The sequence below is a fragment of the Canis lupus genome, chromosome 14 (assembly GCF_003254725.2).
Source record: "Canis lupus dingo isolate Sandy chromosome 14, ASM325472v2, whole genome shotgun sequence".
In the NCBI taxonomy this organism is placed as follows: domain Eukaryota; kingdom Metazoa; phylum Chordata; class Mammalia; order Carnivora; family Canidae; genus Canis; species Canis lupus.
This window is the reverse complement of record NC_064256.1, coordinates 18,453,651-18,473,355: the sequence shown is the minus strand read 5'-3', so window position 1 is coordinate 18,473,355 and position 19,705 is coordinate 18,453,651. Positions and strand designations below refer to the sequence as shown.

Genomic DNA, 19,705 nt, shown 5'->3' with positions numbered 1-19,705 from the left:
GTGTGCCTTTGGCCCAGGGCGCGATCCTGGAGACCCGGGATCGAATCCCACATTGGGCTCCCGGTGCATGGAGCCTGCTTCTCCCTCTGACTATGTCTCTGCCTCTCTCTCTCTCTCTCTCTCTGTGACTATCATAAATAAATAAAAATTTAAAAAAAAAAAAAAAAAGGATGGGTGGAGAATTCGAAATAATTTTGACGGATAAGATACTAGCCTCTGAAATATTTTCAGAACCAAGTTGTATTTGGTACAACCAGAGGCCAGTAGTAAAAAATAGATGATCTGCTTTGTTTTTACTGAGGCAAATAATGTGGCCAACCAGAAAGTCTCAGCAATGAGCCATAGAGGGCAACAAAGGAGTTAGAAATGACTCCAAGACCACAAATATGGAAAGGAAATAACAGGGTTAGGAAATAATCAAAAGTTTTATTAAGTTCTTTTAGTTGGAAAGAGGAAACCTGGAGAACATGATGATGGGCTCCATGTTTCTTGTCTGGGTAGGACTTGACTAGATGGTGCCTTCCACCTCATGGGCTATGATTCACATCTAATTTGAAATACTAATTGACCTTTCTGTCTCAGTGGAGGTACACTAAAGAAAACAGGAGCAATGCCCAAAGTTGCACAGCTAGTAAGTGATAAAATATCTGAATTCACATCCCTTGTTTTAATCACTATATAAACTGCCTCCCTTGACATTCTCGACTAAGAATATCAATAAGACTATGGTCTTTCTAAAAGATAGATCACAAAAAATAAAAATAAAAAAAATAGAAAATAGATCACATATACAGGATAGTGCGCATTTTCTCATTCCCTTAACTAATTTTGTGCCATATAAAAAGAGATACTCTAGTTTGTTCATGGCATGTGTATGCTTCATATTAATGAGAAATTATGAAAACCTGTGACTGAAAATCATATCTAGAATATAAGTTTCAAGGGAAGAATAGTAATTAGAATAATAAATTACTTGGGGATCCCTGGGTGGCTCAGCGGTTTAGTGCCTGCCCTTGGCCCAGGGCGTGATCCTGGAGTCTCAGGATTGAGTTCCGAATCAGGCTCCATGCATGTAGTCTGCTTCTCCTTCTGCCTGTGTGTCTGCCTCTCTCTCTCTCTCTTTCTCTCTCTCTCTCTCTGTCTCTCATGAATAAATAAATAAAATCTTTTTAAAAAATGAAAATAAAAAAATAAAATTACCGCTTGTATTTTGAAAAAAATCAATGATTTTTTTTGGATTAAGGACTTCTTTAGAATGAAGATGTTTATGATCAAAATTCAAGTGTTCTAAATTTAATGAAGACATTTAATGAAGACATTCAAATATATAAATTACTGGAGTTCCTAAGAGCCATGTGGCTGTAGTTTGAGATTCAGATATAACAGAAATGTCTCAAATTTGCATGTGATCCTGAAAAGTTTATCATTTTTGTATTTATTTCTATTGTACATATTTTCATATAGAAGGAAAAAAAGGATCCAAAACAGTAAAATGAATTGACTGATTTCTTCTGTCTAGAAATTTCTCATGTTAAGATCTTAAGGAGATGTGTTTCACTTTGGGCCACTGGAGAAAATGGCTGAGAAAGAACTACAACCCTGACATCCATACAGCTACCATAATCAGCAAACAGATTGGATGAGAGAGATCTCAGAACTCCATTCTGATCTAGGAATAGACATGCAGACTGGGAGCATATGGCTGTCCTGTTCTGGGTGCAGTCTCTCAAACAGCAGGGCTGTGATACCATGGATACCACACCTCTTGCCCATATTTGCACTTAATATGTTATTTCATTTTATGTGTTTGCCTAAGGAGGGGGCAAATAGCATTTGCACTAGGGCTTTGGTAAATGAGTCAGTCACATTTAAATAATGAAGAGAATGGTATGCTATAAGCTGAACAGTAGAAAACTCTCTGGAAGAAAAAATGAGGCTCCTGTGAGTGTCCAGAACTGCATTCAGAATTCCTGTACATTGTCTGTAGCAATAGAATCAGAATTTCCCTGCTGCCTTATTTTCAAGTTGGGGTCTGGAAGTCCATCTCTCCAAAACACACTTGCCTGGAGCTGAGACTGTAGCAACTGTGCCCCTTGGTTTGATCCTTGACATATTTGGCATTTTTTATTTTATGAAAGGGAGCAAATTTCATGTTCTGGGACAGAGAATCTTGAGAGGAGAGACTCAGGATGCTCTAGAGAAGAAGGGGGCCTACAGGGAAGATCATTTGTTTTGAGAATAAGTACTATCCCTATTCCTCATTCTCCAGGAAAATGATGGTTGGCCTTCGCTATAGCAAAGGTTTTGGGGTACAGACACTGGTCACTACAGGGTAATTCTCCAATGTAGGACTAACAGGGGCCAATCTTGAGAGGGAAAAACAACTGAGACTATACCAAAATGTCTTTCTGCAATTTTTCTCATGGTAAACACATAGCAGAAACCTGACAAGAATAAATTAGAATTCAATACTTTTGTGAGGGCTTAGGGGAATTTTGGTGAAGGCAGTCTGTCAAGAAGTGAGAGAGCTGAAACACATCAAGTATGGTGTTAGAAAAGATTAGAGGGAAAGCCAAATATATAGGAGCCTACCTGCATTACAAAACCATTCTTTGACTATGGAAAAAAATTAGGACTATGTTCCAGTCTTAGTTCTATGACTTATTGACTATGGCAAATATTGTAGTTTCTCTGAGACTATTTCTTTGCCTATATATGCTAATAATTATTACTTCAAGTACTTCTCATTCTAATGGTGAAGTTACATTCTTGCATGCATCAGCTCTTTGCCGGGTACTTCCGTGATCCTGAAGCTTGACAGTTAGTTTAATATGCAGATTGGACATGTTATATTTAAATAAGACATCTTCTTGCCTCTCCTTCATTTTTAACTTTTTGTTCCTTTTAATTTGTTTCCTAAAATGATTGAATTTGCATATTCTATCCTACAGAGGATCCCACTTGTTACTTTTACCATCGCTTCCTAATCTCTTTTATCTCTTTAATTAATTAACTTATTTATTTTTAAGTAATCTCCACATCTAAGATGAGGCTCAAAACCATGATCCTGAGATCAAGAGTTCCAGGCTCCACCAACTGAGCCAGCTAGGCACTTCTACTTCCTTATCTCTTCAGACTCCTTCCTTATTGCTCTCTTGCCTCTTTTCCCCCTTGGCCCCTGTTAGCCCTACATCGTGTATCCTGCAGTCTTAGCTTTCTCATCTTTTATATGGAACTTATTCTCATATTTTGGAGGCCAGTGGAAGTGGTAAGCAGTGCAAGTATTAGTTTTGGTTAACTTTTTTTAATCTTCAAAGTCTAAGAGACAAAGAAAAATGTACAACTAACAAGTAACTAGACAAGAAAAGAGGAATAAAATGAAATCCTGATTAATCCAAATTAAAACAAGAAAAGAGACATAAAAAGGGAGGAAATATATAAAAAGTAATAAGATTGTAGATCTAAGCCAAATATATATTAGTAATTCCATTAAATATTCCAACTAAAAGACAAATATGGTCAAACTGGTTTAAAACTGGTTTAAAAACTACTATTTGATACAAAAAATACAATTGGATGCTTATAAAATATACATCTTATGTGTAAGTATACTGAAAGATTGAAAGTAAAAGGCTGAACAGATAAACCATACAAATAGCCAAAAGAAAGCTGATATAAGGGATCCCTGGATGGCTCAGCAGTTTACCGCCTGCCTTTGGCCCAGGGCATGATCCTGGAGTCCCAGGATCGAGTCCCAGGATCGAGTCAGTCCCACATAGGGCTCCTGCGTGGGGCCTGCTTCTCCCTCTGCCTGTGTCTCTGCCTCCCTGTGTGTGTGTGTGTGTGTGTGTGTCTCATGAATAAATAAATAAAATCTTTTTTAAAAAAAGCAAGAAAGCTTATATAGCTATACTAATATCAGGCAAATTAGATAAGAATTAGATAATTTTTAAAGATAAGTATTACTTTAGGGATCCCTGGGTGGCTCAGCAGTTTAGCACCCACCATCCGCCCAGGGCGTGATCCTGAAGACCCAGGATCGAGTCCCACATCGGTCTCCCTGCATGGAACCGCCTTCTCCCTCTGCCTGTGTCTCTGCCTCTCTCTCTTTCTCTGTGTCTCTCATGAATAAATAAATAAAATCTTAAAAAAAAAAGGAAAAAAGATAAGTATTACTTTAGATAAAAAATGGACATTTCATAAGATTAAAGTGGTCTATCCAGCAGGAGGATATAAAAATTCTGAATCTGTATGTAGCATTGCTTCAAAGTGTATCTAATAAATAGCAAATATTAATGAAGTAGAAAAATCCATAATCAGAGTGAGAGATTTTAGCATATCTCTCTTGGTAACTGATAGAACAAATAGACAAAAACTTAGTAGAAATAGAGAAAAATAATCTGACCTAATTGAAATAATAAAGAATATAACATGCAACAATTCTAGAACACACTCTGTGTTCATATAACCATGTGTATGGTCATTTTTCTAAAATCTTGGCATTCAAAGGATCAAAATCAAACAGAGTCTACATTCTAGAGTGGACTTCAACTTTTCAAAAATCAACAACAGAATACAAAACTAGAAAACTCCCAAACTTAAAGGAAGTTAAGCAGCATGCTTCTAAATAGCCCATAGGTCAAATAAGAAATCTCAATGAAAATTATAAAATATTTTGAACTTAATTATCATGAAAATACTACTTTTAAAAACTCACAGGATGCTGTTCTATAGTAAAATTGTCTACACTTAAAGTGATGAAGAAAATAATACAGATCAAATTTAAAAGTATATTGTGCCCCTAGCCATTACATTATGTATGGCACAAAAAATTGAGGACATATTCATCCAGCATCAAAAATTATTATTCAGCTTCCTCATCTATAAGAGGTGGATAATAATAATTCCTTATTGATCACTGTGAATATTCAATGGGTTAATATACATCATATACTCTTAGAACAGAGCCTGATGTATTATAAGCACTCAGCAGATGTTACCTACTACCCCATATTTTACATAGGAATATTAATAAAAGGAATGACTTGCAAAACAAAGTGAATCTTAGTTACAATGTGAGACTTCAAATATTTTATTGACAATCACATAGATTCTATTTTAGGAATTAAAATTTATTTATTGATCAAAAATTAGTAGAGTGTATTTGAAATACACACCTCCCCTCTGGCCCTTTAATCACACACCACCTGCCTAGAAAATCCATGTACCCTAATTATACTGAAAGAGTGAGATGGAAAGAAAGAGAACAACTCAGTATCTGCGGATGTTTTATACAATGAAGTCAAACAGATCTAAGTTAATGGCAGTGAACACAGTAAACCCTACTGGAAAGTATGGCATAAGCTATTTGCTACATCTAGTCCAACACATCCATATTATCCTAGGCAGTTTACCACATTTCCAATCACAAATATTCTTAGAGAGTTTAGGCCACTGTGGCCAAATGGCTGTGTATTCTAAAATTCCTTCTGCTTGGACTTTATCATTCTCCCTTGCTTGCTAATGCATTCTCTCTCTCTCTCTTTCTCTCTCAATCTCTCTCTATCTCTCTCTATATATACATATATATGTGTATATATATATATGTAGAAACATACATACACACAAGAAATAATATATAAGTGCAGTAATGTCCCCAGATAAAGCATAAACAACTCAAATTATATAGTAATTTATTATTGATCTTTAATAAAAATATTTAAAGTATGTCTTTTTTGTTTAGGACTGGAGAAGCTTGCACAGAAAGGGAAATCATTGTCCCCTTTAGCAAGTATAACAGGAGTATCACTCTTTTTGATTATATCCATGTGTCTTCTCTTCCTATGGAAAAAATATCAACCCTACAAAGGTAGGTTAAAATTAGAAAGAAAATTTACAAATTGTTGTATATATGTATGACAAAGTACCTTACTATGTTTTTTTCTCTCTTGATTTTAGTTATAAAACAGAAGCTAGAAGGCAGGTAATGCATATGTTTCTACAAAAATAATTTTTTCTTGAATGATTTTTCCTCAATTGTTATTACTAACAGAAACATCTATTTGTCTTTTCAGGCCAGAAACAGAATACCGAAAAGCTCAAACTCTTTCAGGTAATGGCCATGCTGAAAGGGACTACTATCAATGTTAATGTATATTAATTCATATGACTGATATTCATTATTATATATAATCTACTATTAATATAATAGAATTCACATAAGCTAAGATTAATATAATACTAACAATCCCTTGCCTTTGAATAGTGCCTTCACTTTACAAAGTGCTATCCCTTGTATTATTGGTTTTATGAAAGTCATGCAAATCTGTAAAAAAAGCCTGAAAAGCACTCAACTCCGTTTTAGAGGCAAGAGAACCAAGGCTCAGATATTAAGTCACTTGTCCACTGTCACTGAGTTCTTTTGAATCCTAAGCCATTGATCCTTGCATTATTTTGAAAATGCCCAGGACCCTCTCAATTTATTCATTCTTAAAGCAGATAAATGCTGGCAGCTCCACCCCAGGGAGAGGAGGAAAGGGAGATTTGACTGGCTTGCTGCTTCTTGTCCCTAGCATTGGCCCTCATTGCCATTCTCTACTGACTCCCTGCAGAGTTGTTTTAAGTTAGCAATAGGGCTTTAGCTCAGGCGTTGGAGTCACATGGAGCTGGGTTTCAGTGCCATATATGCCACTTTTCCCCAATGTCACCTTGAGAAAATTAATTTTTCTTGACCTCAACAAGAGATAATAACTCCCCTATCCACACCTCCCCCCCACACACACACCAGGGTTGCTATGAGAATTAAATACAATGATGTAGGTAGAGTACCTAATATGACTGGACGCTTAGTGAATGTGGGTCTACTTCCCCTTATCAAGCCCCAGAGACCATCTGGCTCCTCCCAACCACCCCATTCACATCATTTTATAGATGATAGTTTGGGTGATTTTGATATTGCCTTGTATTATATTTTGGACACATGGGCAGCTCTATTTAAGTATATATTCTTATTAGTTTTAATGGTCTCTGTTTTAGATCTGGCAGGGTGTAGTACATATTATGTGTAAATTATGCTATGACTCCCAGGTTGAAACCTTGGTGTGCTCTTTGATATCTGAGAGTTACAGAGGACAAGCCTGCCCATATGTTCATTTGAATATAGAATACACAACTCCCACATCAAGCTTTAAGAATAATCGTCCCAATTCAGCTTCAGAAGGAATGATTTCCAACACTGCTTAGCAGCAATGTGACGGTAGGGGATTAGGAAACCTTACATTGGTTTTATACACATAGCACTTGAAGCAAACAATAAAGGTAAGTTAAGACTTTAAAAAAAAAAACTACAATACCAATTTGAGGTGTTTGTTTTGTAAGTAGTATTTGTTTTACATTTCAGGCCATGAAGATGCTCTGGATGACTTTGGAATATATGAATTTGTTGCTTTTCCAGATGCTTCCGGTGTTCCCAGGGTTGGTTTTCCTAGTGGCTGATTAACCACAGGTGTAAGCGGCATTCAGTTAAGCACTCAGGCAGTGTGGTCAAATGGCTGTGCTACTCTCAGCAGTTTACTCGCTCTATAATGAATGATGTTGCCAGATCTGAGGAGCTAAAGCATCTTTCTTGGCCTTTATAAGTAAGGCTAACACCAATTAGGAAGTTACACTAATTCGTAAACATTCTTTATCTGGTAAGCTCAGTGAAAAGAGAACTAGGCTGATGTTCAAGAAACTAAACAAATAGTGGATCAGGGGACCTTGATTTAAAACATTCTGCATCACCTCAATGGTTTACAGACTGTAATGTCACTGAATTCCCTCTGTGTTCCTCAGCTTCCCCTTCCTTTCCCCTCATAGCTTGCAAAGACAATCATACCCTTCTGCTCTTCAGAAGAAAGGTACCATTTAAACCCAAAGTATGCAAGTGCACATCTTTATTTTTTACCCTAAAGGTGCCTGAGACGTGAGAAGAGGAGCTTTTACATCACTGAAACATTTTTTCAGTCTGCAAAGACAAGGTCTTTTAAAACAATCCGTTTTGTTTAACAGACATAAAGAATGTTCTCTGAGCTAATCAGCTTGTTAGCATCTTTATAGATTCCTGTAGGGCCAGTTTTACTTCTGCTTCCTTTTCCCCTGTGATAGTTCACTTAGGGAAGGGGCCATAAACAGACTGCTTGCTTCAAGGCATTTTCATTTCCCTTTTTTTTTTTTTTTTTTTAAGGAACTATCTGTCCTTAGGGATAGGTTACCTCATCTGTTAGTGAATTCTGTCCATGTGTAAGATTCATCCAGTAATTTTCCTAGACACAGACTTTACTTTGCAAATGCTATGTGAGTAAAAGAAGATGCTTGTCTCAGCAGTGCATATACTAAAAAAATAAATAAATAAAGTAATAGAGGGAGACTGATTGGATTTCATCCTCCTAAGGGCAAGTGGGTAACACCATCATCACAAATGAAGGGCGAGACTGCATTGCAAAGCTTTGCACTGCCCTATTCAGTCTCAGACAGCATTGGCTCACCTTTCACTTCTACAACCAAAAAGACAAAAATAAATATTTGTAGATATATTATTTCAAGTAGCTTCTCACCACAGCAGAAAGCCCCCTCTCAAGTGTGGCTTTTAAATAGAAAAGCAGGAAACTGAAGAGCCAGTAAAACTTAGTATTGAGTTTTTGAAGCTGGGGGTTTCTTTTTTTAAAATAATGCAGTTTTTGTTCTTAGGAATTCATTAGAAAGGGGTGGGATCTATGTAAGAAACTTTAAATTTAGCCTTGTGATTAATTAGTACTCAGTTTCAAAATGTTTTGGGAGGGACTGTATTTGTGCAAAATGCTATAATCCCCAAGAACTTGGGGCAGAGAAATGAACGCTTTAATTATAGATCAGAAGCCCCACTTATTTCTGTCATAAGTAGAATAACTTAATTTGGAGCCATGTCCATATTCAAAGCTGAAAACCCCTGAGGAGTCAGCTAAGGTTCTTCATTGATAGTGACAGGTGCTTCTGGAAGGAGTGAGAAATCAATACCAACAATGGAAGGAAAAGGATGAGGAACAGGATATGTGTAGGAGAATCTGCGTTAGAAGCCAGCATGGCAGTTATGTGTAAAGATTAGCAGCCAAATGCAATGACTTTGAGAAGAAAAGGAAAAATAATAATAAAACCAAGATCTCAAAATGGAAGAGGGAAATACATTAAATTACTAACTTTTTGAGTTTTTAAAAATCAGAATCATCTCTTAGCTTGTGATACATGGACATGTGGAATCCTCCTCTCTCTACTTGCTGTACATTTTCATTTTATGTCCATTTAGCACCTCTTTGTGAAATTGGACAGAAAGCAATGGCATGAAATGAACAAATTTATTACTGATCACTAGCTCCAATATAAGCCTAGGTCAATATGTTAGTTATTACCTATAGATTGCTTTTATCATAGCCCTTGACACCCCCATACCAAAGAAACTCAACAGTTGATCTCAAATACACTTGACCCTAGAACAAGATGGGAATAAGGGGTGCTAACACTACTCAGTCAAAAATCTGCCTGTAACTTTTGACTCCTCCAAAACTTAACTACAAGTAGCCTACTGTTGGAGGCCAAAGTCTACCAATAACATTAACGGTTAGCTAATGCATATTTGTATTATACATTATATTCTTACAATAAAGTAAGCTAGAGAAAAGAAAATGCTAAGAAAAGCATAAGGAAGAGAAGATACATTTATAGTATTGTACTTTATTTATCAAAAAATATCCATGTATAAGTGGAACTGTGCAGTTCAAACCCAATTTGTTCAAGAGTCAACTGTACAAACCGTAAACCAAAATCTCCTTGGCACACAGATTTCAGGTTGTACTACAAAGCTGTGGTCATCAAGACAGTGTGGTACTGACACAAAAACAGACACATAGATCAATGGAACAGAATAGAGAATCCAGAAGTGGACCCTCAACTTTATGGTCAACTAATATTTGACAAAGGAGGAAAGACTATCCACTGGAAAAAAGACAATCTCTTCAATAAATGGTGCTGGGAAAATTGGACATCCACATGCACAAGAATGAAACTGGACCATTCTCTTACACCATACACAAAGATAAACTCAAAATGGATGAAAGATCTAAATGTGAGACAACATTTCATCAAAATCCTAGAGGAGAACACAGGAAACACCCTTTTTGAACTCGGCCACAGTAACTTCTTGCAAGATACATCCATGAAGGCAAGAGAAACAAAAGCAAAAATGAGGTATTGGGACTTCATCAAGATAAGCTTTTGCACAGCAAAAGAAACAGTCAACAAAACTAAAAGACAACCTACAGAATGGGAGAAGATATTTGCAAATGACATATCAGATGAAGGGCTAGTATCCAAGATCTATAAAGAACTTATGAAACTCAACACCAAAGAAACAAACAATCTAATCATGAAATGGGCAAAAGACATGAACAGAAATCTCACAGAGGAAGACATAGACATGGCCAACAAGCACATGAGAAAATGCTCCGCATCACTTGCCATCAGGAAAATACAAATCCAAACTACAATGAGATACCACCTCACACCAGTGAGAATGGGGAAAATGAACAAGGCAGGATACAACAAATGTTGGAGAGGATGCGGAGAAAGGAAAACCCTCTTGCACTGTTGGTGGGAATGTGAACTGGTGCAGCCACTCTGGAAAACTGTGTGGAAGTTCCTCAAAGAGTTAAAAATAGATCTGCCCTAGGACACAGCAATTGCACTGCTGGGGATTTACCCCAAAGATACAGATAAAGTGAAACGCCAGGACACCTGCACCCCGATGTTTCTAGCAGCAATGTCCACAATAGCCAAACTGTGGAAGGAGCCTTGGTGTCCATTGAAAGATGAATGGAAAGAAGATGTGGTCTATGTATACAATGGAATATTACTCAGCCATTAGAAACAACAAATACCCACGATTTGCTTCGACGTGGATGGAACTGGAGAGTATTTTGCTGAGTGAAATAAGTCAATTGGAGAAGGACAATCATTATATGGTCTCATTCATTTGGGGAATATAAAAAATAGTGAAAGGGAATAAAGGGGAAAGGAGAAAAAAAGAGTGAGAAATATCAGAGAGGGAGACAGAACATGAGAGACTCCTAACTCTGGGAAATGAACAACGGGTTAGTGGAAAGGGAGTTGGGTGGGGGGTAGGGGTGACTGGGTGATGGGCACTAAGGGGGGACTTGATGGGATGAGCACTGGGTGTTATGCTATATGTTGGTAAATTGAACTCCAAATAATAATAATAATTATAATAAATTTAAATTTTTTTTAAATTAAAAAAAAAATCTCCTTGGCACAAAATGCAAGGATGAATTACATATCCTAAGGCTGCACGTGAGAACTTTAGCAAATGCAATGGAAATCGTTTTCAAAGAAAACACAAAGCTAAGATATTCCAATACAACATAGCAGATTAAATTGGAATGAGATAACAAACTCTTCAGATGATTTATTAAGGACAAAGAGTTCTCTAGGTGATGCTCTATAAATATAAAGGGCTGAAAGTGATCCATTGGTAGTGTGATGAAAATTGGAAGAGCTTGGGATGAGAAGGGGAACCAGACTTCAGCTAACTAATTGGAAAGTAGTGTTTCTGGAAGAAGAAAATGATCAGATATAAGGAATGGGAGTTAATAAAACATGAGTGCCAGTTTCAGTAAAACACATGTTGGTTTTTACCAGGCAGAAATATACTGCAGTACTTCCACACTCTTCCAAGCCTTCTGTTAGAGCCCGTGACTGCCTTCAATCCAAAACATATCCCTTCATGTGTTCTGTATTTTTGGGTACACTCTGTATCAACTTGCAGTGTGATGAGGGCTTTTATCTATACGTTATTCTTTCTTCTCAACCATCTTTGCACATATAATTGGCAAATAATGTCAAAAAGCTAATTGAGATGTAATATAAAAGATAATAGTATATGCTCTGATTCTAAACTGTCCTGATATCTACTCCTTTGCTATTTTTCTTTCTATTATAGTTCCTTTACAGTACTGCCAGCTTTTTTCTTAAATGAAGAAAAAAAAAGTGATAGTATTGTCAAGCAAGTCCTCTTCTGACTTCATAGCTATGCTGCTGCACAAACTACCATAGGGTAAGTGCAGGAAACCATAGCAAGGAGAAAATGGATATCATAGGGAAGATAAACAGATCTACTTCTCTAATCATCGCTACTTCCAGTTGTTTTCAGCTATGCAGCAGAATAGTTATACTATTTATTAGTCTGCTAATTTTTTGTGTGTGCCACATTTTCTAGATGCCAAGTAGGTCTGTTCCAGCCTCTGATGGTGTATCAGGACAAGATTTTCACAGTACAATATATGAAGTTATTCAGCACATCCCTGCCCAACAGCACGACCATCCAGAGTAAGTATGAACCTGCATTTGGTGATGCTACTTTGCTTTCCCCAAAATGTATTGGAAGGCTCAGAAGAAAAATATTAAAACAGGAAATTATCCTCCTATACATTTGAACACACTTCCCCACTAGAAAATAATTTTAGAGAAAAAATAGACAAACACAAAAGTATTTTCTAGAGTTACATACTTGGGCCACTGGTCTAGAATGCAGAGCTTTGGAATCCAGCATTTCCCCCAATGAGTCTGGGTATGAAAGAGATTTTCAGGCCAGTTCTCAAACCATCTTGGTCATCTTGATGATTTTCCAATGACTGTGGTGGTTTTAGAGCCCATGATCTGTCATTACAAATGGGACCAGGAAAAAAAAAACCGACAAAATATGCACAGCACTGTTATCATCAAATGCCCAGCCTATTACAGATTCAAAGCAGTCTACTCTACTCTCAAATGAACAAAATCACTGGCCTCACACCCAGAGAGGATAAAATCTGAGCTGAGGCCAAAGCCAGGAAACTACTTACCAGTTAACCCCAGGGCTGACACTAAGGATTTGCCCTCCCTTCTTGGCCATGGAGAAATTAAGCCTACAGCCTTTTGAAATAATGAAATGAACTTCCCCTTTTCATGCTGTTCCTGCAGGCATAACTGCCACAAATCATCTTCCATCATTTCTTTATTTGTCATTTATTGACTTTGAAAAGAACATCAATAACCACACACAGGAACTTCCCCTCTGGCAAAAGAAACAGTTCTAGCGAAGTAATTCATGCACACCTCTGGATAAATACCAAAAATAACAGCCAGCAGTGGATGAGTGCATGGGAAATTATTGTAGGGGAATGAGACCCAGTCCTGGGGGGTGGGGACAGTGGACTATGCAGTCATTTAAGGGCTAAGTGGCAGGATACCTTAGAGGTATCACTGCATTGCTTCTTGACCCAGGGAACCGTGAGAAAAGGGAGTCAGGTAAATTAGGAGCAGACCTTGACAGAGCTAGGAACTTCTGGCTTGAAAAGAAAAGAAAATGTTTATATTACTGGGGCACCTGGGTGCCTAAATCAGTTTAGTGTCCTACTGTTGATTTTGGCTCAGGTCACGATTTCAGGGTCTTAGGAAGGAGCCCCAGGTAGGGCTCCCTGCTCATCGTGTCTCTGAGTCTGCTTGTCTCTCTCTGTCCCCTTCTTTGTCCTTCTCCCCTTTGTGCCTCTCTGTCTCTCTTTCTCTCACAAATGAATAAACCTCTTCTCAAATGACACCTGACTCTCTTTACTTCTGGAATAGAAAATTAAGGGATTTGTTTTTGTTGTTAAATGTAAAGAACAGAAAGAATTTTGAGAGTGTGTCTGCTTCCCAATTTTAAGATTGTATCCAATTAAGATTTTTATCCTACTTAAATTCACGTGGTTTTCTATATGTCCTTTGTTCTGCATTATCTATTTTTTATTTAGAATGCAAACAAACCAGATGAAAACTTGAGGTTTATGTTTTAAAGCTCCCAATAATAAAATAAGTGTTGATTTATTTATAAAGTTGTAGAATATAGCAGCTATAATTTCAGAACACAAAGTGATCAGGTTGGTTTCACTTGTTAAAAAAAAAAAAACATGATTCTCTAAGTTAAAAAAGAAAATCACTCTCTGAAACTAGAGTGCTCTCAGACATAAGCAATATCTTTAGAGTTTCTTGGGAATATAAAACTCTATTTTAGAAGTAAACTTGGAAGGTTGAAAGTAAAGCAGAAATGTTCTTTTTCAAGTCCATAAAGGACTATTCAAAACTGCTATTCAGGACATGCTCCCTCTAGGGGTAACAACCCCAGTTCACACTCCCAGTCTTCTGTCTCCATGGACTGGGCTCACCTCCTTTCCTGTCTTTCTAGTCTTTCTTTGCTTTTCTTTGTGTATCTTTATCTTCCAAGGATTCTCTCTTCTTTTACCTCCATCCTTTGATCTGACCTCTCTGAATCTTCCCTTCTTTCTTCTCTCTCTTAAAATTTTCCTTCTCTCTCTCTCTCTCTCTCTCTCTCTCTCTCTCCTAACTCATCCTAAAGGAGAGCCAACATTTTTTAAAGTGGAATTTTCCTTGAATACAGATTTATTTTACCTAAATTTAAAAAATGAACAAGTAGAGTGCTCGCTTTGGCAGCACATATACTAAAAATGAACAAGTACAGTATTTTATTTTCTTCAGAAAGTGTTTTACATTTATTTTATTTACAGTCAGTCTACAAACATTTCCAGAACATTATCTGCTAGGGATAGAGGTTAAGAAAGCCTGAGTCTTTTAAGGACCCCATAGTTTGGTGATTTCTTGTTTGCTATTGTAACAAAGACTAGCAGTCCTTAATAGAATAAATATTCCTCAATAAAATAAATATTCCCTAAACATGCAAAGGCCATATTACCCTCCTGATTGCCCATGGCTTTATTCTTTAAGTCCAATTAAACTCAAAGATCAATTTTATGAATAATGCAGTATTACAGGTGGCTGGTGAATCTCTTTCCTCCCTACTTCCCAAAGTGAATGTGGGAGCTCTGAGTAAAGAATAATAACTTTCTGCCTTCTTGTAATCCTGTTTGACAGTTGCTTCTGAGATAGGAAAGACAGCCAAAAAATTCTTTTCTTTGGCTCTTAGACTATTCTAGCAGTGTTGTTTTCACTGCTGCATGTGTCTGTTACCTAATTGGACTGGTGTTTAATAAATAGGTAAGTCAACCTGTTTTCATATTTTAGTACTCTACCCAGTTATTTGCTTATTGAACTTATGGCTACATTCATTTAAATGCCATCTGTTGACCTCATTAAATGCTCCTGGCACTGTTTGTTTTAAACCCTTGGCTGGCTGTTAGTATTTTAAAATCAGGACATTTGAGTAAGTAAACCTCTACTTTCAAAAGGAAAATTTCTACAAAATTTACTGATTGCTTACTCCTTATACTTATTTGTTTATAAGTGTAATTTTCTTGACTAGTTCAAAACATTCCTATTGCAGCTATTGAAAAGAATAAAAGATTTTAAGGTTCTTCTACCTGTGGAACTGGAAATCTGTAGAATATTTTATATATCTTGTAACATCTCTTTGCCAGGTGAGCATTCATGGGTAAAGCAGTGCATTGGAGTGAAATAATGAAGGAACATTTTGAGGAAAAACAGTGGAAATGTATATTCATCTGGAATCAGTGAAGAAACCAAGCCTAATACCTCTCACTCATTACTCCTTTGAAATGCAGAATAGTCATTTATAAAAATTGTACTGAACGTTTTCCAGCATATACACAATGCATTGTGCTACGGAGAAACATGGTGGGGAAATAGTCCTCAGTGGACAGTTTATCATAGTGACTGAGAGAAGAAAAAAGACAGGACTTTCCAATTACTCTTTTCATATCAAGTTTCTCTAAAAAGCTCAATTACTTCTAATCTGTACTTTCACTTTCATCAACACTGACACTTCTATCTAATTTCCAAATGTGGAAACTTTATATTTGTAAAATTTCCAACAGGCTTTGTTTTATTAATTCTCATTACTGTTAAATTACTATATTAATTTTTATAATTTTATTCCCAGACTTCCTTCCTGCTATTTGTACCACACAATAAGGATGGCTGTCACAACAGCAAGACTTCCCTTCTCCTAGGTTGTCAATTACTAATAACTTTTTTTGAAAGATGTAAAACACTGAAGGAAATGACATACTAAAGTCTTATTTTTATTTTTGTTCATGGAAAGATGGATTCAAATAAATTATTCTGGTTTTGATTTTCATATGGCCTTGACTCTTTGTCAAAAATTTTACAGAAAAGTCAAATTGTACAATTAGATTTTTTATCCTTATTTCAATCAAGTGTGCAATTAAGTGTGGATTACAGAGAACTACTAAAAATAAGAATCTTGCTCTTTTATGGCTATTTTTTTTTTCAGGCTTAAAATTTTTACTTGACTGAATTGCTGATTCTGGAAATGGTCTCCCTCCTTGTATATTGCTGTATTTTAAAAAAATCAGTTAGAGACCAAGTGGTAGAATTAGAAAATTCCATTTTATAACCTCTAAGTGAAATAACTGATTCAGATATCATCATTAGCCAAGACTTCTAAATAAATGGTACCAGATAAAACAAGATGACCAAGGATCAAGTTGCAGAAACTCTGTGAAATGAAGGTGGTCAGAGACCTAGAGAGAAGCAGGTATACAAAGTAGCACAAGGCAATTGTGTAGGACGCAAGAGGCCCAGGGAGTGGGGACAGAATGATCATCTGAGTGTTGTAGATCTTCAAAATGAAAGATGAATATGTATAATTACATTGGCTACAAACACTCTGACCTGACAGTGCTATACTGTAAGATTTCATTTTGGCCAAATAAAAGTAGAAACAACCCAAATATTCAACAGTAGGGGAATTTTAAATGACATTAGATCCATACAGTGGTTGCACTGCAACTATTAAAAAAAAAGATACACACCTGTATTTACTGACTTTAAACTATGTCTCATGACTTGTTATTTTATACACAAGGAAGAAATTGAAAGAATAGCATTTCTTTTTCAGTGTTTCAAATGAACCACTGTATTTACATTGTTTCTTCCCATCTTTTCACAGAAGCACATGGTGAAAGGAAAATTAAGTCCCACAGCCCCTTTCTGGTTTCTTTCTCTACCACCTTATGTATTTTTCTGCTGGAAAAGTCCACCAGTCCTACCACAAACATTTTCTTTTGCATTTGGTAAAATATATGTACATAGTCTAATTTGAAAAGGAATTAATACCCTCTGTAAATAAATATATAATATACGTACCTACATACTCGGAAATGCATAAGGCTAACCATAAGATAGTTAAAATCACCTGTAGAGAGTAGATCTTAAGGATTCTTACAACAGCAAAACAGAGAATTGCAATCATGTGAGGTGATGGTTGTGCTAACTAACCTTATTGTGGTAAATTATTTTACAGTATGTACATGTACCAAATCATCACACCTTAACTTATACAATGTTATATGTCAATTATATCTCATAAGGCTAGAAAAATAATACAAAATCACTTGTATTCTAACCTCCACAGAAATAATATGTTAACGTTTCCCTAGGTTAGTTATGCATGTATTCTTTCATACACCTTCTAGTTCCAGAAAGAATTTATGGTAGCTCACATAAATGCATAATATAACAAGATAAAATACACCCAAAAAATAAAGTTGATAAAACAAGATGAAGGAACAATGAGAGTTTACAAAGACAAGTTGAAAGCAGAAATGAGGTTAATAACCAGTATGATGAATTCCCCTTCACCTCTCAGTATTGTTTTATAACACCGAGATCACACGGCATATACAGGTGGATGTCTAAGGAGGAACTTCTAAACTGAATGCAATTTGTAACTGTCAGAGCCAAAGAAAGGTTGCAGTCCCATCACAGGGCTGGAAGAGAACCGGTCAGCTTTCCCAGGCACCACTTGCCCAAGTTCCATCTGCCTCTCCTCCCCTTCAATTTCAAATTCCCTCCCTAATGCCCTGCATTTCTTACTTGAGAGCAGATTAACCACAATAAGCTTTAGCTGTATCTCTGTGTCCCCACCCCCCCTTACAAGACCCAACCCTGGAACACTTTAAATCACAGACAATATTATACAGCCTTTTCATGAACAGGTAATAATGCATTCACACAGTTCACAAATTAAAATCCTTTAAAGAGTATATATCAGGACAGACGTCATATTAGTTTTTGGTTTGCGTTTTTGGTTTGGCTAATTGTGTGTATCCCTCCAGAATATCTTATCACAAACCAAAGGAAATACAAACACATATTTTCATTTTTTCAGACTCACTTTCCAATCACTTGTAATTCTTCTCATTTCTGTATTGCTCTCTCACACATAGATACACTCTTGGAGCATGGTTCCACTCAAAGCAACAAGGAATTGCTAAAGGGAGAAATGTGAAAGGATCTAGAATCCCATTAACTTGCTGTCAATGGTGCGTAACACCGGATAACTCACTGCTTTTTTAGTATAGGGGGATGAAAATCTCATAAATTAATCAAGGTTGCCAAAGGAATGAATGATGAACCAAACCCAGATGTTTATCTAATAAACAAATTAATCTTTAAAAACCACCCTAAAATTTTTTCCTTATTAACTAAACATAATCTTAGCTGAGCTCTTGTTAAAATGTTTAACTTCCTATTGCTGCTTCTAACTTGGAATAGAATTGTATTCCTAGCGTTGATTAAAGAATATATCCTACTGATAAGACTTTTAAACAAAAATAAAATACTTGTGAATAAAAGAGTTTCCCTTCTTTTTCTAACATTTGTGCTCTCATGTTAATAAGACAATTTCAGTTAAAACAAACTGCATACATACATTCAAAGATAGTCCATGTGATCACTCAGTTTTACAAGATCATAGCACCTTATAAAGTTTTGTTAAAATAATAAAATCTGAGAGAAGTGGTGCCTGACGGTGATGGTGGTTCAGACAAGACTGAGGACCAGAAAGGGAATGTGACACCCCCAAAGTCACATAGTAATTGGTAGAGCTGGACAAGAACCTAAGCCTGTAACTGAAGAGACCAGAGTTCTTTATGTTACATTCTTGAGAAGCAGACGATCTTTGCAAATTATCTCGTGAGAAAAATGCCTAAAGTCAAAAGAAGCCGGAAAGCTCCCCCAGATGGTTGGGAGTTGATGGAGCCAACACTGGATGAATTAGATCAAAAGATGAGAGAAGCTGAAACAGAATCTCATGAGGGAAAGAGGGAAGTGGAATCTCAGCCTATCTTCAGGATCCACCACCAGAAAAGCTGCTATATTTTTGACTTCTTTTATAAGCGGAAAGCCTTAAGCAGAGAACTGTATGAATATTGTATTAAAGAAGGCTATGCTGATAAAAACCTGATCGCAAAAAAAAAAAAAGCAGGGGTATGAGAATGTATGCTGTCTGCGCTGCATTCAGACATGGGACACCAATTTTGGGATGAACTGCATTTGCCGGGTCCCCAAAAGCAAGCTGGAAGTGGGCCAGATCATCGAGTGCACACACTGCAGCTGCCAGGGCTGCTCTGGCTGAGGTCCTCAGACCCTGACCCCTCTTCACCCTGAACTTTGGACTTCTTGGGTTTCTGACCATGGTGCCACCCTCTTTCCTCGGAGCAGCTCTTCCTGCAGAGCAGTGCTCCTGGCCTGAGTTGGAGCATGGTCTCTATATGTAAAGGCTTTGGTGTTTATCAGTGATTTGTAGAAATAAAGCTTTAAGCCTTTAATAATAATAATAATAGTAAAATTGAGTGGGAACACAGCA

The 19,705-nt window shown here is 36.7% G+C and overlaps 2 protein-coding genes and 1 long non-coding RNA gene across 4 annotated transcripts in view; 2 read left to right on the top strand and 1 right to left on the bottom strand.

The window, feature by feature from the left end:
- The window catches only part of LOC125752462 (uncharacterized), a 23,966-nt gene extending 10,977 nt beyond the window's left edge, over positions 1-12,989 (bottom strand). Inside the window, exon 1 of the long non-coding RNA XR_007401997.1 lies at positions 12,927-12,989. This is a non-coding gene — a long non-coding RNA (uncharacterized LOC125752462). The remainder of the gene's footprint in view (positions 1-12,926) is intronic.
- Positions 1-15,414, top strand: part of HEPACAM2 (HEPACAM family member 2) — a 39,159-nt gene extending 23,745 nt beyond the window's left edge. Inside the window, exons 4-9 of one of the 2 annotated variants that reach the window (XM_035698280.2) lie at positions 5,744-5,869; positions 5,959-5,983; positions 6,075-6,112; positions 7,400-7,473; positions 12,302-12,411; positions 15,041-15,414. In XM_035698280.2, coding sequence (XP_035554173.1) covers positions 5,744-5,869; positions 5,959-5,983; positions 6,075-6,112; positions 7,400-7,473; positions 12,302-12,411; positions 15,041-15,050 — 383 coding nt within the window. In that variant the 3' untranslated portion in view covers positions 15,051-15,414. Of the gene's footprint in view, positions 1-5,743; positions 5,870-5,958; positions 5,984-6,074; positions 6,113-7,399; positions 7,474-12,301; positions 12,416-15,040 lie in introns of those variants that run through there. The other variant, XM_025471361.3, reaches the window with a different exon arrangement.
- On the top strand, positions 12,122-19,705 carry LOC112674921 (protein BUD31 homolog). Its single transcript, XM_035698281.2, is given in 4 exon segments — positions 12,122-12,139; positions 12,302-12,411; positions 15,492-19,308; positions 19,310-19,705. Coding segments are annotated over 2 exon segments (432 nt in total). The 5' UTR covers positions 12,122-12,139; positions 12,302-12,411; positions 15,492-19,041; the 3' UTR covers positions 19,475-19,705.